General features: G+C 40.9%; 1 protein-coding gene across 1 annotated transcript in view; it reads left to right on the forward strand.

The window, feature by feature from the left end:
- Window positions 1-23,604, forward strand: part of LOC122555525 (proto-oncogene tyrosine-protein kinase ROS-like) — a 208,342-nt gene that overhangs the window by 20,197 nt on the left and 164,541 nt on the right. The window contains exons 2-4 of the mRNA XM_043701546.1: window positions 824-880; window positions 11,579-11,638; window positions 19,936-19,962. Coding sequence (XP_043557481.1) covers window positions 824-880; window positions 11,579-11,638; window positions 19,936-19,962 — 144 coding nt within the window. The remainder of the gene's footprint in view (window positions 1-823; window positions 881-11,578; window positions 11,639-19,935; window positions 19,963-23,604) is intronic.

Genomic DNA, 23,604 nt, shown 5'->3' on the forward strand with positions numbered 1-23,604 from the left:
TCCTATGGCAGAGAGTCTACATTGATGGGCAGTATTCCAAAACCAGCATCACAATTCAAAAGCCTGTGCCTCTGCTAAAGCTGGAGTTGTTTTGACGTGTTTCAGTGACACAGCCGGTTTTAGTTTCTCAACCTTATACTCCATCTCTTCTGACATCATTGAAATAATTGAAAACTGAGTTATGTACTCTTTTAGTTATACAGCCATTATCGTCAATGTACACTGGGGTGAAGCAACAGCCCAGGTTCCTCATGACCACACACACACACACAATCTTCTAGAGTTTAGTGTTTATGTTGTAAAGTCTCGCTGACTGCAACAAACATTTTAACATTGTCAAACCCCGATGCAGAAACCCAGACGCTGGTTAGAAGTGAGCTGATGTAATTCATAAAGTATTGCAACAATTGTGACTGCTTTAGTTTGGTTTTTTTAAGTTATTACTCCTGTATGACATTTAAATCCCTTAAGAGAAATTTGATTTTATAAATCTCTTGTGCCATAATTAATGGATTTCACAGCTGGCTGAGCAGAACATTTATTTTATTTGAGTGAAAATGTATCATCTTGAGAAATATCTAGGTGGAGTTTTCAGATAACACATTCATCTACAGTTTAATCAGAGAGTCATACAGCACAGCAGAGGTTCTCGAGTCCAGTCAGTCTGCAGTGATTTAAACTCCACATGCTGAATAGTTTAGTTGTACAGCAGAGGAGAAATTTACCATTTATCCCCAAAAGAGAAAATGTCCCACAAAATATGTAATTATATTCTTAACAAATTTATTGGCTGATTTAATCACTTTTTGTTTTCCTTTTTCAGGAACTTAATTCCATAGACTTGCACTGGGACTGTGATGTTGAAAGAAAACTCTCTCTGGTGAGTTTTAGCGAACAATGTTGAGCATTTCCACCCATGAAGAGCAACCTATGCAATGTAGGTAACAATAATTTGGCCAGATTAAGAGAAGAATGACTTTGGTTTCTATTTTGCCCTGGTGCCACACCTTTTCAGTCAAAGTCTGTTCCTGTAAGCACTAATTCAATAGCTTACTAGACATTGAAGATACATAAATGTCATACCATAATCACAATCTCTAAAAGATATTAAAAATATTATTAAATTTACTCCCTTGTTACCCCTCAGTGCTGCTGGAGGTGCGAGGTTCAGTTTGGCATTGCTTGTTTAATATATTCCACATTCTATTTTAACCAAACACAGAAGCTCACAGTTGTTAACAGCCCACAAACTTGAACTTGAAATTTTAAGTTGACTGTTATATCTTTTACTTTTTAATAAATCAGCTGGCTGGAAACTGTCTTGATAGGTGTAATGCACTTCAGTTTAATGACTATCCCATTTAATAAATAGCTTCATAATTTTCCCTTCTCATTAGATATTGAAATATATACAATTGTTGAATGGATCAGGAAATTGTACAATTGAGGTATAAAGACTAGAGCTGGTATGTCTTTCTTTAAAACATTTTGATTGATGAGAGTTAAGTGAACTTGTTGCAGTCAAGTCCAACAGGCAATCTATTCTCCAATTTATTTTGCCCTGTTGGGAGCATTGTTTAACTTTTGTAACCTCGTCAGAGAGTACATATCTTTTTTTGTATCAAAAGTGGTCATTTGCTTTTTTAAAATTCCTTAGCTGTAGCTCCATGCCCCCCACCCCCCAACCAGAGCCAACCAGAATATTTAATTTGTTTTATTAAAGGAATGGATAAGGAAATCTCTGAGGAACCTGTATTAACAAGAGAATGGTGAATGTAATGTAGTATCTGCAGGTTTGTGCTGTTTGGGTAATGTCCATTTCTGTGGAACTGATTTGATGGGAAACTTTTGTTGCAGGTGACTTGAACACATCCATTGAGTGAGAGTAGAGAGAGAGTGAGTTTCTATGTGTCAGAGGCTGATTTGGAAAGGCTGAGATTTCTTGTGGTATCACATAAATGTGGGCAGTGATGTGAGAGCTTGTGGTTACTTGATGCATATCTTTATATCAGCTATTTAAAGTGAAATTAATGTTTGAGTGAAATACTATTAATTTAAATTTACATTACAGGATTCTGATTCATATTAATGTAGAAGTTACAGAAAGTGAAAACTTGTAAATTCTTCGTGGTGATGAAAGTGGTCATACAGGTTCTGATGGGGATCATAACAATGTCCTGTCGCAGTTCATTGGAATCCTCCTCACTGGTTGACAAGTTTGGTAATATCAGCAAAGTTTGAAACCAACTCTGTGAACCAATTATGCCCTGCTGCAATGTCCTTAGTAGTAGGTGCTAGCCAGCATTTCTTCAGTGAGTGATGTTAGGCTAACAAGCCTCAGATTCTTGCTTTGACTCCCTTCCCTCCTGAACAGAGGTTCAAGAAGGTGGTCCAAGATGCTGGACCTTCCAAGAACCTAGGGAATATGGGAAGGCTACAGCTAATGCATCCATCATCTTTGCAGTCACTTCATTAAAGACTTTAGGATGTCAGCCATCAGGGTCAGCCTTTAGTCTCATTAGTTTTTCTCGTATTTTTTTTCTTTGGGGAGAGTTCAAGTTTGTGTTTCCCTTTTTGGCAATCGATTTTTAACTTTTCCTCTTGCGATTCTTTTACTGTCTGCTACTGTGAAACATTGCCCAGTCTCATCCTTGAAGAAACCAACTTTTACTTTAAGTATTGTTTCATTTTACACAGTTGGAAAAGCTCTTGCAATTGTTTTTGTATTTATTTCTAATATATACTTACTCCAATTTTTCCTTTTCGTTTATCATACTTTGGTTTCTAAAACTTTCCCACTTCTGGCCTGCCACTAATCTTTACAGTTTTGTACACCTTTCATTTGATACCATTCTTTACTTTATTGTCTGTCTGTCTTAGTGGAATTTATCTTTTTGAGAATAATGAACTATCTCCTTAAATGATTTTTCAGTCCCCCTTTGTCAACTGTGCCTTCATAGCTTTGTAGTTCCCTAAACTAGTAACCATAATGAGGTGAGCAACATAAAATTCCATGGGATAACTCCCTAAAGCTTGTGGAGAGGAACCATTTGTGAAACTCCACTAAATGGAGTCTTCAATGATTATTAGTAAAAGTTCAGCTCATAGAATGATTTTTGGACTATTCAGTCACTCAAACTTGTTTTGTTATTCAATTGGATCATCATTTTTAGTTTTTAAACTTTCTCCTATTACTCGTATAGAATACAGATGATGGGCAACTTGCAATATTGTGAAAGTACCAGTAAAGCAGGATTTATATTATGTTACTCCAAAGCACACTTGCCTTTCATTGTGCAATAGGATAGTTTTTTATGCTTCTGCTTAAATCATTTAATGTTTCAGCTGCAGGGTGAAGTGACTATGAGCAATTGCTGATGGAAAATTTAAGCCCTCTTTATACTGGGAACTTGTAGATTGTACACCCTAAATACTTTTAAGTGGTTTGGTTTTCAGTGAATCATAGAAATTTTTTTTATTGTCTGGATAACATTTTGTATTCCTATTTTGGTAGATCTCGCAGGAGTTAGAGTAGTGGCACTAATTGTATGAGATTGACAATTCAGCAAGTGGTCAGAAAATGAGATTGGGAATGAATGAAATGCTGGACCTGTTTCTAGTTGAATGATGCACATACTTGGAATGTCTGTTGAAACCTACTAAAAGAGAGTCTTTGTCTTTTGAAGCCATTGCAACAGCAGTTGGTAATGTGTCATACAGCTCAGTTTGTAACCATTCTGGTCTAATAGTAAAATGATTTTCTTGGAAAATCTTATACAGAAATATTAAGAGACCAATGTATTAGAATTAGAATTAGATATTTTTGTCACAGGTACTCAAGTTTCAAAAAAGATCAGGAGTACAGTGAAATGAGGACAATGTCACCAACACGTAGTGCCACCTTAGGTACAAATCTTAGCTACAAAAATAGAGAAAATAAAGAAAAAGGTTACACTATATTGCAGATATACATGGTGTAAGTATAAAATAGGAAAATAACAAATAAACCTAAAAAAATAGACACCCACAACATCCTTTCTTGAACTCTTCATGTGGATGCACTTGTTACAAAGGCCCAACAACATCTCTTCTTCCTCAGGCAGCTGAGGAAATTTGGAATGACAGTGAATACCCTTGCCAACTTTTATAGGTGCACCATCAGGAGCATTCTGTCTGGATGTATCACTACCTGGTATGGCAACTGTACCATTCAAGGTTGGAGACAGTTACAGAGAGTGGTGAACTCGACCTGGACAATCACAAAGTCTAACCTCCCATCTATAGAATCCATCTACCAGGCCCGCTGTCAAGGGAAGGCCGCTAGTATTCTTAAAGATCCATCCCACCCTGGCAATGTTTTTCTACAGCCTCTGCCATCAGGGAGAAGGTACAGAAGCTTGAACACATGCACCAGCCGGTTTCGAAACAGTTTCTACCCGACTGTTGTTAGAATACTGAATGGACTCACAAACACTTAATATTTGCCGAATGTGATGTAATATTGTTTGAAGTAGAACGAAAAAGCAGTGGTTTAATCACAGTTAAAAACGACTAAATGTTATTTTCTCATAAATGCAAAGTTGTCATATTTCAAAGTGCAAAGATCTCTTTCCGCTTAGTACCCACCACTCCTCTGTGATAGAAGAGGTCTGGGGATGGTGGCAGGGAGGGCTGTGGTGTAGGATGAAGCCACGAGTATAGTTAGGGCTGTGGTGTAGGATGAAGCCACGAGTATAGTTAGAGAAATCCTATTTGAAGAGTTTAAGTCTGGGGAGAGCCAGCCATTTAACAAGGATACAATAGCTGAAATGATGGGGTGAACATCAAACAGTATCATGGGAGACCATTTGGCTTATTGGGCCTGCATTATTCTTTCAAAGAGAAGTCAGGTTAGTCCCATTCCCTTGCTCTTTTTCTCCTTAATCCTACAATTATTTCTTCAGTACACTTTTCAGGGCTGCTATTAAATCTGCGTACACTACCTCATCAGATGATTCATTCTAAATCCTTAACCATTTATTGCATTTATACGTTAAAAACATCCTCTTGTCACCTCTTGTTCTTTTGCCAGCCACCTGTAGTCATGTGATCCATCTTTCAGCCATCAGAAATAATTTCACTCCCTTCACTCTTGTCTACATTATATAAGTTCCGCTTGATTTTGAACATCTGTTAAATCTCCTCTTAAGCCTTCTTTGCAGTAAAACACAGCTTCTTCAGTCTATCCAGGTAACTAATCCTTTATGTCTAGAACCATTTATATCAAGCCCTTCAGAACCTCAGGGTATCCCAGGAGCTTTATAACAAATTACACCTTTTTTATTTGTGGTCACTGCAATATAGGAAATGCAGCAACCAACTTGTACATAGCAAGATCACACACACAGCAAAGATGCTCAATAATTCAGTTTAAATAATACTGGTTCTTTAAAGTGCTCCTTTCTTGTCCATCTTGTTTGTTCACTTAAGGCCCCAGCTTATAATCTAATTCAAAATGTGACAATCAAGTCAATGTGGCCAACTCCCAGCATTGCACTAAATTCAGTTTAAATAATACTGGTTCTTTAAAGTGCTCCTTTCTTGTCCATCTTAAAGGGCTTGCCAAGGTAAGTGCTGAGAGAATGTTTCTCCTCATGGGAGAATCTAGGACCAAAGGGCATAGTCTCAGAGTAAAGGACTACCCAGTTTAAGACTGAGACGAAGAGGAATTTATTCTGAGATTTGAGTGCCTTTGGAACTCCTTGTCACAAAGAGCTGTAGGGCCTGAGTTGTTGCGTAAATCTAAGGCTGAGATAGACAAATTCTTGATCAGTAGGGCAATCTAGGGTTATGGGGAAAATGCAGGAGCTTGGATTTGAGGAATGTCACATCAGCAATGATCCCATTGAATAGCGGAGTAGGCTCAAGAGGGCGAACAACTTACTGCAGTTCCTATTTCTTATGGTCTTCTAATTGAGCCACTGCTGGGTGCTTGCAATGCCCACCAGTAGCTTCTTTCCTTTTTTTAAAATTTCTTAGCTGTACTCGATCGTTCTTCAATTTGATCCTCTGCAGCAAGATCATTTTTCATGATTGTACTGATCTCACCTTTTATTAGGAGAGCTACTTTGCTTCCTATCCTTCTAACTGGCAAATAACCTTCAATATTCATGGCACAGCTATGTTCACTTTGGAACTGCATTTTCAAATGACTGTTGTCATACAGATTTACTTCTATTATGAATGTTGTGACATTCCAATAAAGAACTCTTAAAAATTCTATCTTTATAACTTCCCCCACCCCCCACCCCACCCCAGACCTTATTTACTGGTACACTCTTAAGTGTGTTGTTTTCCTTTCTGTCACACTGTGGTTATTACCCCCTTAAGACCATAAGACACAGGAGTTGACATAGGCCATTTGGCCCATCAAGTATGTCACTCTGGTAAGGTAAAAACAAGGACTGCAGATGCTGGAAACTAGATTAGAGTGGTGCTGGAAATGCATAGCAGGTCAGGCAGCATCCGAGGAGCAGGAAAATTGATGTTTCAGGCAAAAGCCCTTCATCCGGAATAGAGGCAGGGAGCCTGCAGGGTGGTGAGATAAATGAGAGGGGGGTGGGGGTGGGGAGAAAGTAGCATAGAGTACAATAGGTGAATGGGGGTGGGGATGGAGGTGATATGAATGGGGTGGGGATGAAGGTCAGAGAGGAGGGTGGAGTGGACAGGTGGAAAGGAAGAGAGGCAGGTAGGAGGGGTCATGACGGCAGTGCTGAGCTGGAAGGCTGGAGCTGGAGTGAGGTGGGGGAAGGGGAAATGAGGAAACTGGTGAAATCCACATTGATGCCCTGGGGTTGAAGTGTTCCGAGGTGGAAGATGAGGCGTTTTCCTCCAGCTGTCGGATGGTGAGGGAGCGGCAGTGGAGGAGGCGTGCCCTTGGCAGAGTGGGAGAGGAAGTTGAAATGTTGGGCCACAGGGCAGTGGGGTTGATTGGTGCGGGTGTCCCAGAGATGTTCCCTAAAACGCTCTGCTAGGAGGCGTCCAGTCTCCCCAGTGTAGAGGAGACCGCATCGGGAGCAACGGATACAATAAATGACATTGGTGGATGTGCAGGTGAAATTTTGATGGATGTGGAATGCTCCTTTGGGGCCTTGGATGGAGGTGAAGGGGGAGGTATGGGTGCAGATTTTGCAATTCCTGCGGTGGCAGGCGAGGGTGCCAGGAAGGGAGGGTGGGTTGTTGGGAGGCGTGGACCTGACCAGGTAGTCACGGAGGGAACAGTCTTTGCAGAAAGCAGAAATGGGTGGGGAGGGAAATATATCCCTGGTGGTGGGGTCCGTTTGGAGGTGGCGGAAATGTTGTCAGATGATGTGGTTTATGCCAAGGTTGGTAGGATGGTAGGGGTGCACGAGTGGGGTTCTGTCCTTGTTATGGTTGGAGGGGTGGGGTTTGAGGGCGGAGGGGCGGGATAAGGATGAGATGCGTTGGAGGGCATCTTTAACCACGTGGGAAGGGAAATTGCGGTCTCTAAAGAAGGAGGCCATCTGGTGTGTTCTGTGGTGGAACTGGTCCTCCTGGGAGCAGATACAGCGGAGACGGAGGAATTGGGAATACGGAATGGCATTTTTGCAGGTGGTAGGGTGGGAAGAAGTATGTCACTCCATTCATTGTGATCATGTCTGATCTGATGATCCTCAATTCCACTTTCCAGCTTTATCCTGTAACCTTTGATTCCCTTACTAATTAAAAATCTGTCTATCTCAGCCCTGAATTCCTCAACCCTGACAGCCCTCTGTGGTAAAGAATTTCACAGGTTCATTATCCTCCAAGAGAAGAACTTTCTCCTCATCTCTGCCTTAAATGGACAAATCTTAGTCTGAGGTTATGCCCTGTGGTCCTAGATTGTCCCATAAGGCACACCACCTCTTCACATCAAACCTAAATGTTTCAATAATCTCATTCTTTTATAGTCCAATGAGTACAAGCCCAGTCTGCTGAACCTCTCCTCATAATAGAATTTCTGCATGCCAGGGATCAACCCTGTAAACCTTCTCTGGACTGTGTCCAATTCCTGAATATCTTTGCTTAGATAAAGAGACTAAATCTTTTGGCAATATTCCAGGTGTGTACTAATGCTTTGTATAGTTTTAGTAAGCCTTTCCTATTTTTATGTCCTGTCCATTTTGAAATAAAGACCAATGTTCCATTTGCCTTCCCACTACCTACTGAACTTGGATGGTAGCTTTTTGTGATTCATGGACCTCGAAACCTCTCTGCAACTTTCTGATGTCTCTCACCATTTAAATAATATTCACTTATTCTATTCTTCCTACTATAGTGCAAGTTCCCACATATTTTGCATTTGGCAAGCATTTTCGGCCCCTCAATTAATCAGTGCATATCCCTTTGTAGATCTTTGTGGCATCCTTATTGCTCCACTCCCTACCTGCTTTTGTTATCTGCAATCTTGGCTAAAGTACATTCACTTTCCTTATCCAAACCTTTAATACATATTGTAAATAATTGTGCTTGCAGCATTAATTACAGGTTGCCATCTTGAAAATGTCTCCATTAATCACAATTCTATTAGTTATCCAATCTCCATTTATGCTAATGTCCTACTCACAACATCATTGGCTCAGCTTGTTAAGTGGTCTTAAATTTAATATCTTGTTGAATGCCTTTTCAAAATTCAAACCTGTATCACCATTGCCTTGCATGCATCCTTGCAATTTCATTAAAATACCCTCTTACAACCCTAGTTATACAATCCAACAGGCCACTGGTCTCAGCAAAGATATCCATGGTTAAATTCCATCATTCCCCAGTACTGATGCTCATGTCCCCTTGAATCATAAACCATTTCTTCCACATCAATCATTCCACCTTCCAACCTTACTTGCACTATGGCAATTTGCTCTTTGTACTGGAAGCTGTTATTGCTTTGTTGCTGTTGGTTGAGTTTCAGATGATGTTACTTGGCAATTACTTGAAGATAAATAACTTGACTCTTGGTTCTTTACTTTCAACCTTTTTTCGTATTTACACCATTATAACTCAGCATAAGGTCTTCGCTGGCTACTCCTTCTGTAAAACTTCTTCTTCATTGTGATTGTGATATTATCAGTGTTTATTATAAATATCTTCCTATTTACATGCCAAGGAGTTAACCTGTGGCTCTGCTTTTCAGTCCTTGGCTATCCCATCTCATTGTAGAATCTTTTCTCTAGTCTACCTAAATCACTGGATCCTTCGACTTTGCAAATTCCCCTCAAGCCCTTAGAAAGTGTCTATTGGCTGTCAGGGAAGGAGAGCACAGTCATTAGGCCTCATTCTTTCGACTGTGGAGAACAATATCTATTTCCTAATTAAACTGTCATCTGTTAGAACATGCTTTTATCCTTTTCCACTTAAATGGCTCGTTGCTCCATGATGCCTGGTTAGTGTGCCCACTTTTGCGGCAGTCCCTGCCCTGTCCTTGCAAGCTGCAAAAGTCTCAAGCCCTGTCAGACAATTGCAGACTAAGGCTAATCCATTGTTTCCTCTGGATCCTCATACTGGCCTGGCTTACAATCACACCCTCCTGTCCCTGACCCACATCAAATGGAAGAAAGCTGAGTGAACTTAGGTGAGTGGAAGAGGGGAAATATCTGTTCTTTCAGGGAGTATGTTTAAGTTAATTAGTACCAACAGCTGCTCCACTTCACTTGCCTTAAATTGAAAACTTGGCACAGAATCATCAAATAAGGTAATAATCACTTCATGTTTTTAATGCACATTATTATTTCAATTGCCTGTACATTACTTATTTTAATACTGTACAGTAAAACTGATATTCTCACTATTAACTTTTCAGATGACAGAATTTTGCATAATATATTATTGCTTCAGTATATAGATTGCTAATGTTAACCTATTAGTATGTGATAGAACTAAAAAAGCTGAAAAAAATCACATGTAATTCATATTAAACATGTTGTATTGTCTTCAATTTTTGAAGTATTGTGATACTGTAAGTTTAAAATTTATTATCCACTATCAATAGTGGAGGTTCCACTATATAATCAGGTTAAACTTCAAATTCTTCACTTTGAAAAACTATTTATCTCTAATTCCACAGTCTGGTTGCCCTCAAAGTCCAAAAGGACGTGATTCCCACGCTCCTCCCGATCATGAATATAGAAGGATAAGAGCAGAGTGCCAGCTATTTGTAAACTCTTAGCTAAAGATTTGGCAGAATGTAGGCAAGTGGAATGTTGCAGAATATGGTGTAGCATTGGTAAAGATTTTTGGATTAGTGAAACATAATAAGGGCACTGATGTCAAAAAAAATGGACATTCTCTATTGCATTTACGCTAAGGACAGGATAAAGGGATTGTTAAATGGAAGCTTTGAGTATTTAGATTTCTGAAAACCAGCTGGTTGACAGCTTCAAGTATTCTGCTGAAATCATCCTGTGTAAAATTGAAATTATACTTAAAATTATGTCTTAAGTATTGCATTATATAGTAAGGGAAAGTCATCAAGAGTGTAAACTGTTGCGTGGTAATTGTAAATCTGACATGCATATTATCCTGTAGTGTTGCTCACAGTCAGGATTTTCATGAAGGAGCTAGTATCCCATGTAGTGATATCAGGAAGGCTGATTTACAAGCATTGTGAACAATCTCAGGTTCTAGCAATTTGCAAAGGAGGCTTCATAGTCTGCAGCTCCAAGAGAGGCTCCACACTGCTGAGAAATCCTGGAACCACCGGTGAGCAGCATCTCTGGATTTGTGAACATGGAACAAAGGAATCAGTGAGGATGAGACGGATGCCTGAGGATGTGTTTATATTGAGAAAGAAAACCTGGGGGATACAGTCAAGAAAGGCTAGTGGAATTTGTGAATGTTTTTAGAGGGGGTGATGGGGTTTCAGGTGCAGTGTGTTGATTTTAACTGTAACTTATGAATAGTTCAGCAAGAATTCATTCTCCAAGTTGAATTTGCTGTAGAGATTCTCAGTCTGTTCCTTATTAGCTCTGGCAAAATGACAAATGTTGTTCTGTGATTGAGATTTCCATGATTGACCTATTTACATCTAGCATTCTTTAATGTTTTAGCTAAATTATTTTATTTGCTGCAGTTGTTGGTGGATTAATGCTGATTGTGGGGTTTTACATCTAGCGTTCTTTAATGTTTTAGCTAAATTATTTTATTTGCTGCAGTTGTTGGTGGATTAATGCTGATTGTGGGGTTGCTGAATGGATCACACGTGAAGCTCCCAATATGGTTGCCTGATAATCTCTACATTGTCAGTACAGATTGGAGACTTGTCTTCAATAGCTGAGGGAAATTTAATCAGAATGTCAGTAACTGTGCTCACTTAAATCTCAAACTATGGCACTGGGATAGAATGATTGTTAAACCTCTAGCTCCAAGCAGTGTCTGCTACAAGAAAACTAATGATGTGGAAGGGAACAAAATAAATATGAAACAAGAAGGTTTTTAAAAATGGCATGAAAAACATTTTATGAATGTTTGTTTTATTTCAAATGAGACTTTTTTTGAAAACAAGGACATTTTTCAGGAATATAATGTTGTTTTCCTCTTGTCACAGTGCATTGAAGTATGCAGCTATTGGAACTACACAGTATTTCGCAATTGTTTCAGTCTCTGTGTAAGTACTTTCTCTGTTTGTAAGAAAATAGAGTTGATTTGCTGAGATGCAGAATTAACAAATAAGGTATCTTAATGGATAAAAACAGAATTCTATTCTAAATTTTGCAAACCTTTTTTATTAATAGGCATTGAAATGTGGAATGTTTTAGAATTTATTAACTGCATTCATTTTGAAATCTCTGCTCTGTGTTGTCACAATAAAGGATTTATAATATAAATAGCTTTCAAAATACAATAATCATGCCAAAAAATCCATTTATGTACATGCCATAGCTATGGCTTATCATTTTGTTTGGCTACCTATTTCCCTGCTCTGTTGCACACTGTAGAGGGAAACTTCTGCTTCTGGAGATGACAGACCTGGAGACGGAGGAAACTGGATTGGGCAGGGTGATGGCACCCAGAAACCCACTACCTTCACCACCTCCAATGGGATTGGGTGGGGAGATCCAAGTTCAACCTTCCTGAGCTGCTGCCAATTTGAGGCCACTAAGTAGTGAATTAATAGCTGCTTAATGGTCTATGCCTACCTGACCTGCAATTATTTCAGTTCCAGGCAGGATGTAATGGAGTCGAGTTCTCGGCCTGATTTTAATCCTAGGGCAAGCTGTCAGTTAGTGTGAGGTCCTTAAATCTGTTTACAATTAGTGGCCTGGACATAGGGTGGTATGTTGGCCCTCAGTTATTCTCCTGCCCTTGATTCAAACCCCACCCCTCGCCATCCCAAAACACTCACCTGTTCTGTGGTTGCTCCTCCATCCTGGGAATCCTGGAGGTGTTGAAATGATAGCAGCCTCAGCTGCCTCCATAACACTGGTGCCTGTTTGATTTGCTAGCTCCTGATTGGCTGGCATTTACTCATTTAGGGTCTTTACACTGGGAGGCCACCAATCAGCTATTGGTTATCAGAAGATTAAGTGGGCTTTCAGATCCTGACTTGGCACAAGTTTCTCTGTGCTGATCATTGTCTTTTTTGGACTTCAGGAAGCTATAGCCTGGATTTCCCTATGAGCATCCTCCCAGAATCTCCGAGCAGCACATTCATTCTCTCTGGTTAAACAGACATGATTAAGATTATTCAGAGCTGAGTTGACACAGCACTCACTCCAGTTACTAGGCAAGATGTGGAAACTGTCTGGGCATCTTGATTCCTTTTTCCTTTGCGCTTGGAAGCTGGCACCTGTCATCTCTTTAACTCCTTTTGAGAAAATAAAATCTGGGTGAAAGGTGTAGGTTCAAGTTGTTATCCACCATTATATGATGTAGTTCCATCATGCTGCCACAAAATATATTATAACAAGGTTTTGTGAGAGTGGTTTGGTATGAGTCTGGAATATTAATAAATTAGTTCGAAGGTCTTGCAAGAATTGTCCATCCAATTGAAGCATTCAAAATTACAGATCACATTTGAATTTATGGGATAACTTGGACATACTATGCTTCACTTTGCATGCTCTACAATAAATATTCACATTATAACAAACAAATGACATAGTCTGTATTAATTTACTGTCAAAACAACTTGCAGCTATACAGTCTCCTGGCTCAGGTTCAAAATACGTTTTAACCTTCAGTCTAAACACATCCAAGCGTTAATGCTATTAGAACCGATGGGCCATACTGCTGCCAGTAAGCTAGATACCAGTTTGGTTACATCACAACGAGCATATGAGATGTCTTTGTTTTTACTTGTGTGATTTATAGGTTTACAGTGAGTTTTATGACTTTCTACTAGCTAGCTGTTAGTGAATGCTGTAATGTCACTAAAATGAAAGAAAATAAATGGAATGCACTCTTTCTGTGGGGAAGGAGTAAGTGCTTTTGTGCTTTTAAAGTAAAAAGTATTAGCATAGAAATTATCTCAGTCCCTGAACAGTATAAGCCATGGTAATGAATAGAAATATAGATCAGGAACAGGCCCTTCATCCATTCATGTCTGTGTTGACCATGTTGCCATTCTAAACTAATCCCCTCTGTTTGCACATGATCTATATCCCTCTACTCCCTGCCTGTTATGTGTCTGTCTAAATACCTCTTAAACATTGTTATCATATCTGTTTCTACCAACTCCTCTGTCAGTGCATTCCAGGCACCTGCCACCCTCTGTGTAAAAACAAAAATTTCTCACATGTCCTTTAAACATTCCCCTTCTCACTTTAAGCCTCTGCCACTAGTACTTGCCATTTCCACTCTGGGGAGAAAGATTCTGACTATCTACGCTACCCATGCCTCTGATAATCTTATATATTTCTATCAGGTCACTCCTCAGCCTTCGCTCTAGCAAAAGCAATTAATGTTTGCCTAACTTCTCCTTATAGCGAATACACTCCAATCCAAGCAACCTCCTGGTAAACTTTTACACCTTCTCCAGAGCTTCCAGATTCTTCTTGTAATGTGACCAGAACAGCACACAATACTGCAAATGATGCCGAACTAAAGTTCTATACAGCTGCAACATGACTTGTTAACTCGTATACACAATGCTCTCACTGATGAAAGCAAACATGCTGTACACCTACCTTACCACTTTGTTCACTTGCGTTGCCACTTTCAGAGAGCTATGGACTTGCACCCCAAGATCTCTCTGTATATCAATGCTCTTAAGGCTCATATATTTACCTCTTCAATTTGACCTCCCGTCACCTTTCACTTGTCCGCATTAAACTCTATCTGCCGTTTCTCCATGGAATTTTCTAGCTGATCTATATCCTGCTGTATCCTTAGACAACCTTCCTCACTATCCAGAGCTCCATCAATTTTCATGTCATCATGCAAACACTTTCATTCAAGTCATTTATAGAAGTTACAAACAACAGAGGGTCCAGCTCTGATCCTGACAGAAAACCACTGGTCAAAGATTCCCAGGCAGAAAAGCACCCTTTCAATTACCTCTGTCTTCTATGATCCAGACAGTTTTGTATCCAACTTATCAATTCACCATGGATCCCATGGAACTTAATCTCCTGGATCAGCCCACCATCAGGGACCTGCTTTAGTAAAGTCCATGTAGACAACATCTATTTCCTTACCCTCATCAATCATCTATGGCACCTCCTCAAAAGAACTCAATCAGATTAGACTGACAAGACCTCCCCCACATAAAGCCATTCTTTTGGGAAAATCAGGTGAGATGTCCACTGAGGACCTTCCTGATGTCAAGTACCATTTTTCAATCAAGACTTGGATGACAAGATGAGAATCTCACTGCGCAGTGAGAGGTATATTTTCACAGCTAATCATTCATTATGACCCTGGTTACATACATAATCTTGTTTCTTTAATATGCTGTCTTCCACCCACCACACAGAAATGGACACTGAATTTCCAACACAAAATGTCACAGCCGCTACAACCAACACTTGAACCTCAATTTCCATTTTGGACATCAGTGACCAACATGTCAGGGCATACACCACGGGCAGTGACTACATAAAGCCCATGTACACTGACATTGACATCTGACATGTACCAGCCTCACTGCATCCTAAGGCTCATTTCCAATCTCATAATGCCCTTCTGCACTTCAGCGCTGTTCTTTGGAGTGCACTAGCATCACTCATTGCAATGCTGCTTTATGGACAAGGGCATTGTTATTTGGACTTGGTGCATCTTAGGGCTGCTTGTTCCTTCCTCTTAACACTCACATCCTCCCTATGTACTGACACAGATGCTTTCAGCAGCTCTGAACTGCCTTTCTTTTTGATACTTTGCCAGCACTAAAGGTTACAGTGTCCTGATTCTCTTTTAGTGCAGATGCAAAGCCAGGCAGCATGTCATGGTTGTCAGCAATGACCAGTTAAAGGGGTGGGTATGTTTCTGTATGGCATTATGCAATGTCAGTGTTACAGCAGCATCAAATACCAGTCCTGTGTGTTCCAAACCCAACTCGTGCTTCACTAAATGGCCATGTCTCAAAGTCTAAAGCAAGTAGATACAGTCACAACCAGTGATACTCCCTATAGGCAGGGGATCCCAGCACAGTAAGTGAAGGTCTGTGGCTTGCATACGGTCAGTCAGCCACTTGGCACAGTCAAGGTCAGGGAGTCAATACCCTTTTAGTCCAGGGAGAAGGTCATGGTCACCCCTGTTGAAGGGGTTTTTAAGGGCCCAGTGCTACAGGAGGGAAGCTGGGAAACATAATTGTGGGGACTGGAAAAAGAATGCTGGGATGCACAGGGAGTTGCAATTGTGAATAGGAGTTGGAGGGTGGTGGGTGGTAAGTCAATAGATAATAGGTGGAGACAATAGATCATTGAAGGGAAAGGGCTAATGTGAGTGTTGACAGTCAGCATCACACTATCTTTAATGGGTGGGGAGGGTGGAGAAGTGGACTAGTAGATCTGCCATGTCTACCCCTGGGGCTGAGGTGTAACAGGGACAAAAGACTTGGATAGATGGGTTGGGGAGGAGCATAGCTTTGTGCATGAGAAATCATATCTCATAATCTTCATTGAGTTTTTTGAGGATGTAGCCAAAAACAATTGAGGGCAGAGCAATAGGCATTGTCTACAAGGACATGTAAAGCCTTTGACAAGATTCTGCATAGTAGACTGATTAGTAAAGTTAGGTCATTTGGGAATCAGGGAGAGTTTGCCAATTGGATGCAAAATTGCCTTGACGGTAGGAAGCGTGGTGGTGGAGAGCTGTTATTCAGACTGGAGGCATGTGACCAGTGGTGTTCTGCAGGGATTGGTGCTGAGTCCACTGTTTGTTATTTTTATAAAGGAGTTGAATGAGAATTTAGGAGGCATGGTTTGTAAGTTTGCAGATGATGCTAAAATTGTTGGTATCGTCAACAGGGAGGGTTATCTCAGGTTACAAAGAGATCTTCATCAATTGGGCCAGTGGGCTGAGGAGTGACAGATGGAGTTTAATTTGGACAAAAGTGAGGTATTACATTTTGGTAAAACAAGCAAGGGCAGGACCTGATCTCCTACAGTTAATGGTAGGGCCCTGGGTAGTGTTGTTGAACAGAGAGACCTAAGGGTTCAGATACATAGTTCTTTGAAAGTTACATCACAAGTAGATAGAGTGGTTAAGAAGGTGTTTAGTCCACTGCCTTCATTGATCTGATCTTTGAGTGTCGGAGTTGGGACATCATGTTGTGGTTGTGCAAGATGTTGGTGAGACCTCTTCTGTAGTACTGTACATTTCTGATCACCCTGCTATATGAAGGATATTATTAAACTGGAGAGGGTTCGGAAAAGATTTACTAGGATGTTGCAGGGAATGGAAGGGTTGAGTTATAAGGAGAGCCTGGATAAGCTGAGACTTTTTTCACTGGAGTGTAGAAGGTTGAGTGGTGACCTTATAGAGGTTTATAAAACCTAGGGTGGAGGAGTTCAAAACTAGGGGGTGTATTTTTAAGGTGAAAGGAGAAAGATTTAAAAGGGACCTGAAAGTTAACGTTTTCACACAGAGGGCGATCGTATGTGACATGAACTGCCAGAGGTAATGGTGGATGTAAGTACTGTTAAAACCTTTAAAAGACATTTGGATAGGTAGATGAATAGGAAAGGTTTAGAGGGGTATGGCGAAAGTGAGAACTACAGATGCTGGAGATCAGAGGATCTTAATCAGGAATCTTGATGAAGGGCTCCTGCCCGAAACGTTGATTTTCCTGCTCCTCAGCTGCTGCCTGACCTGCTGTGCTTTTCCAGCACCACTCTAATCTTGACTTAGAGTGGTTTGGGCCAAATGCAGGTAATGGAACTAGTTTGGTTTGGAAAATCTGGTTGGCATGGATTAGTTGGACCGAAGGATCTGTTTCTGTGCTCTATGAGACTGTATAATTCCAGTAAAGGATGTGATGCATAATGAATTGCCACATGGAAAGATTGATCCTAATTACCAATGCAGCAGTCAGCTGCCAGTCACCCATAGCCTACACATGGTGCAAGAGCTGCTCACCTCTCATTTTGGTCCATCAACCATCATGTTATACTAAGGAAGGCTAGGCTGCACGTCTTCAATGTTGTAGTTGTAGCTAGGCAGACAACTCATGCACAGCTGGTCAAGAAGAGTTGATATATATTAGCTAAGGTGTTGATTTACTTGCAGTTATGTCATCCATGCTACCTATGTGCCCTCAGACGATTGTTGTCTTTTGCTCCCAATATGTCTCCATGCTGTTCTGGACTCTTCCGCTGGACTGGAAGGGGCCTGCCCTACGGTGGACCCTGTTGAATTTGGGGTTCTGGGTCAGGCTGAGGGTGGAGGTGGAACAAGAGGGCACCTCTGGAGTGTTCTGACAGGCAATTTCTGTGGGGACTGTCTGTGGTTTCTCCTTTGGCTGCATGTCTACTGGCACTGACCTGTCACCTTGTGAGGAAAGGGTACCCACACTGAGCTCCCCTCTATCTCCCCCATCACCTTGCTGTTGATGCTGAGCTACAGTGGCAAAGTTAACGGAATGCAGATCTGTGTACATATCCAGCAGACTCTGAGATTGCTTGGCCTGGCTCTCCATTGCAGCCACCAAACTCACCGAGGAAGCAGCCAGCACTTTGGAATCATATTGTGGCCTAGCAAGTGCCAATCCCTGGCAGTCCTCCTGGCAAAATAGCTGCTGAGCTGACAGGGCCTGAGCTGGTGGGTTGTGCAGGAAGCAGCTTTGCCTGTGCTGCCTCTGAAACTTTATTTAATTTCAAAAATATACATTATTCATAAAAAAAACTTTGTATATCTATCTAGTCACAAATGAAGTTCAGTTCTGTACAGTAGCATATGAAAGAAGCAAACATTATGTATTCAACACCATACAAACAAACCAAGATTTTATTTATATGCGTTTGAGGCACTAAGAGGGTCCAGTAACTTCAGCAGAAAGTCCTCAGACTGTAGTCTTTCACCATTATGCCTTGGTAGCAGCTGCTCCAAGCTTTAGTGCATCTCTCAGCATTTAGTCCTGGACCCCGGTGTGCACCAGTCTGCAACACTTGGTCAAGATCAACTCTTTGTTCTGGAAAGCCAGCAAGTTTTGGGCAGATTGATGAGTGTCTTTCACCATGCTCAGTCATGTTTGGCTCAGTGTGCATCCTGGGGAACAACCCATAGAGCACAGAGTCCCGCATCACAGAGCTGACCAGGACGAACTTTGACAGAAACCACTGCATCTTTCTCCAGACGTTCTTCACAAAGGCCCATTCCAGCAGGAGATGTGTGACAGTCTCAAAACCCCACAACTGCTTCGAGGGCCGAGTGTGGTTGCTCAGAACAAGGATTTCCCAGGTCGAGCCCTTCTCACCACCAGCCAAGCAATGTCTTGTTGCTTGTTCCCAAACTCTCTCCCTCTGAGGTGGAGGAAGGAATGCTGCACCCATTAAGGACAGCAGATTTCCTTTTGTGAACTTCTTTTTAGAATCATTCTGACTGAGGCTAATTTGTTTAAGTCCAGATTTATTAATTTAGTTTGGATCAAATTATTTGAATTTACTTAATTTATATAATTAATAGTTGAGATGCAAAACATTTATTGTCCAGTGCAACTATAGTTTGGGAGGTATCATTAAGAGCTGCTTTGTGATCATTTTGTAACTAGGATGTCTCCAGTGAAGTTTCTGTACATTCGTATCAAGCGATGAGACATGTGCACTGATACCAATATTATTTCAGCTGACAATATCTTCTTTTGTTATGTCTGTTTCAATGTACAGGGATCTGCCCTGACAGTGTCCTTGGAGACTTTATTTTTGTTCAAGTTTTTGGCTGACATGGAAAACTATGCATTTACTTTGAACGTGTTTACTGAATAACTTCTATTTTTTAATTTTCTTTTTACAAAGAAGTAGCTGGTTTACATATGGTCAAACATGCTGTTCTGAAGCCAATAATTTGGAATTATTCTCACTTGAAATCTGTATTTCTTTTGCAACTGAATAGCAATTGCGGTAGAACCTCAATGATCCAGCAATCGATTATCCGAATATCTGATTATCCGGTAAGATCGCAAGGTCCCAATGCTTGTTATCTGGCATTCACTTATCCGAAATTTGATTAACCGAATGAAATACTCCCCACCTGTGTCATTTGGATAATCGAGGTTCCTCTGTATAGTTTTTTCAAGGGATTGGTTATTAAGTACAGTATTCTCATGGCTGACCATTGCTCCCATCAGTTTTCAGTTCGGTGGAATGGAAATCCAGAAGTTTTTGCTCAAGTTTTCAATGCCCTTGATATAACAAGTTAGTGTAGGAATTCTCTGAAATTCAGTTGCACATTTTGTTTCGGTAGATTCTTACAGGCTGTCAGTAGCTAACAGATATGAAAGTGTAAATTCTTTTCCTTCTTTTACAGGATTCAACGTTCAATCAGACATGTGAGGTAAGTAACTTCAAAAATCTGCATTATATAATCCGTCTCGTAACCTGCATTACTGACAAGGTGAGAGGAATTTGAGCCTTATAGGTGCATTTTATTCTGTCTCTCTGTGAATTTTGACTTGTAGCTATCTAAAGTGTACAGTGAAGGAAGGCTAAATGAAACAAAATGTGATTCTTAGTTTTGCTGCTTGGGAGATTCCTCCAGAACTTGTATAATATAAGAATTCATCGATTGCCATTGTGCTTCAGAACTCTAGAGATATAAAACCATGTTTGCTTTATGTCTAATTTTCTGCACTGACAGTTCTCCAGATCTCACCCAAAAGGTTTATTGTCCTTAGCCATCACAGTTGACTTCCTTAAATGTTCACATCTGCATATTTTCTAACAGAAAATCACTTCATAAAGGTGGGAACCTCATTGAATTTCCACTGTTCTCTTCTCTGATTGTGCCTGGAGTCCCCCAGTTATATTGTGATTAAAACCAGCAAAAAGCCAGTGCTCAAAAAAAAACTGCAGATGCTGGAAAACTGAAATAGGAATGGAAATTGCAAGAGAAATGCAGTAGGTTTGCATCTGTAGAGAGAAAGGATGTTTCAGACCCAGTGACCCTGCCTCAGAACCTTGTTCAGTTCTGAGAAAGGGCCATGTACCCAAAGTGTTAACTCTTCTTTCCCTCTCCATGGATGTTGCCAGACCTACCAATAACCGAAGCTAGGACTACTGGTGTCATGAGTTTAGCTTTTGCTCATGACCATGGCAAGAAGTTTACAAAAGGAGGTTTTGGCTCTAATTTAAATTACATGCAATATCAGTATCTGAGTTGGACTACAGCAATTCAAGTGGGAAGCTCACCACCACCACCATCTCCTGGCCATTTATAATAAATGTTTGCACAGCCAGTGAACATTTATATCCATTGAGTTTAAAACTCTTGTCTACTGAAGGTCATCTCAATTAAGCTCAGTCTGGTTTGTGGCCTACAGTGTGTGGTGCAGAAGGTGACATTACCCTTGGTGAAAATCTCATCCGTCTTGTTGGAAGGCTGCTACTCATTTTCCCAGTCCTTTAGAGTACATTTGGTTGTTTGCCTGCACAGTTGTGCAAAGCACAATATACAAGGATTATGCAGCAAACCATCTGAAATGTACTGCAAAGTGACTCCAGACCAATTGAGCATCAGAACTTTATGAAGGCCTATCATTTGCTCCATGATGGCACCAGTGGTAGAATGACTGTATTGTATCTACATTCTGCCACAGTCAAGGGGTTGCATAGTGGAGTAATCGGTTGCAAAGGATAACCCTTGTCTGGCCCTTGTCATGAGGCTGGAGCAAGAAGGTTCTCAAGGCAGTAGGCATCATAATAGTTCCCAGGTCGTAGATCTCCAAGATGTAATAGTGATGATCACAGATGACTTGTGTGTTGATGGAATGGAAACCTTTTCTGTTGATGGAGGCAACTGCAATGATATGGTGCTCTCAATGTGATATGTATATCGAATAGCGCCCCACATCAGAGGAAAGGTAGCTATGTTGGTAAAGCATACTGCCAGGGCTGCAGCACAGATGTCATAAGTGAGCAGAGTGATCTGTTACAAGTTACTACAGTAATAGGCTTGATGCAATACCAATAAAAGATATTGCACAAGATAGGAGCTCATGTTATTGCAGTTTATATATTGTCATGGATTGATAATTCGTTAACAAACAGAAGACAGGGAATCAGGATTAATAGATCTTTTTCATGTTAGAATGACATAACTAGTCATCCACAAGGATCAGTACAAGACCCTTGATTACTTACTCTCTATGTTAATGATTTGGGGGAGGGGGTAGGGTCTAACATGTCAAAATTTACTGGCGACACAAAAATAATTGAGGACATCCTGTGATGAGGACATAAGGTATCTGGAAGGGGATATAAATAAAGTAATTGAGTGGGTAAAAACTGGGCAGATGGAGTTTAATGTGGGAAAGTACAAGGTCATATGCAGACTCCAAAACGTGCAGCATAGAACAGTCAAAAATGTTATCCCTCATGCACAGCAAATAATTAAGAAGGCAAATGGAATTCTGGTCTTCACCGTTAGGCAATTGGAATTTAAAATTAGGGGAGTCTTGTTACAACTGTACAAGGTGTTGGTGAAGCTATACCTGGAGTAATGGGTACAGTTTTTGTCCCCCTATTTAAGAAAGGCTACACTTACATTGGAGGCAATTACATTGGGGTGTTGACAGGGTGGATGTGGAGAAGATGCTTCATTTTCTAGGGGGAGTTGCAAACTAGCGAACACGGTTACAGAATAAGGAAACACTCAATTTCTTCTCCATGACTAGTGAATGTCTCGAATTCTGTATCCTGAGAGTTGTGGAGCTTACATCATTGAAAGCACTTAAAGATGCGGGAGCTGGATTTTTGCGTAAAATCAGAATTGAGAGCTATGAGGAGCTGACACAAAAGAGGAACATAGCCTGATCTTATAGAATGGCAGGACAGGCATGAGGGGCTGAATGGCCTACCCCTGCTCCTATTTCTTACGTTTACTGAGTGTGTTTGTAGCCATTTTCCATTTCTGTTGTACATTTATGATTTGCATAAAGATGGAAAGCAACACAGTTGTTACAATCGAAAAGAAAGGGCCCCTCCAAACCTCTGTGTTCCTTGTTGGTAGATATCCTGCGTATTCCCACTGAATGCTTCTATGCCAACGATCCTGCTGTGTTGTCCCCTCTTTGAAGCCAGAGCAGTTGTTACTGTCAGTGGCCCCCAACTACCTCACCTCCCATGGTAATCAGTGTACTCCAGAACAGTACATCTCCCACCCTTGTATGGTGAAAAGAACCCTCTTCATATTTATTGTCCCCTCAGCATTCCGATATGCTGTCTCCGATCCACATGGTTGAATTCCTCACTTTCCCTACCATAGCAGTGACCCATGATAATCCCCCTCGACTCTCACTGAGCTGACGCCAGGACTGCTGCACAACATGCCTGGACAGCCCTGGCTGATAAATGACTGGTTCCTGACTGATCTCTATGCAGCTCCCTGAATGACTTATTAACCAAAGCCTAGATTGACGTGTAGGACTGAAGGTGGCCTACTCCACAGGCTGCAGAGATATGGAACCCCTGCTCACCTCAAGCAGCTGGCTGACCATGTCCAAGCCCCAGGACTGGGATCCAACACTGCCCTAGAATGATTGTAGCAGTACTCCCTGACTGATCAGAGTTCCTTTTCTTTAAAGCGGACTTCACCTCTTAGATAATGAGATAGGATCATTTGGTTGAAGAACACATTCACTATATTTGCTGGATAAGCTGTTAGCACATGCTGTAGGTATCTCCTTGATATTAAATGGTGCCACAGAGCAATGAGCCTGTCCGCTTGACTGATTACTACTGACAACTATGACAAACTGCATGTCTTTATGTCTCTACTAAACAGCCTGGCAAGACAGACATATGGTGAGCTTGAGAGTTCTGTACGTGTTGATAAAATTCTAAAACGGCAAAGCAGGGATACTGTGTGAAGTCTAGTATGTGCAAAGTGAGTGAGCAGTCAGCAAACAAACAAGGAACCCTGAAGTGCATGTTGCTCTAATCTATTAGATGTGCCTCTGTCCTTGTGAACAAAGTATCC

The sequence above is a fragment of the Chiloscyllium plagiosum genome, chromosome 12 (genome assembly GCF_004010195.1).
Source record: "Chiloscyllium plagiosum isolate BGI_BamShark_2017 chromosome 12, ASM401019v2, whole genome shotgun sequence".
NCBI classification, from domain to species: Eukaryota; Metazoa; Chordata; class Chondrichthyes; order Orectolobiformes; family Hemiscylliidae; genus Chiloscyllium; species Chiloscyllium plagiosum.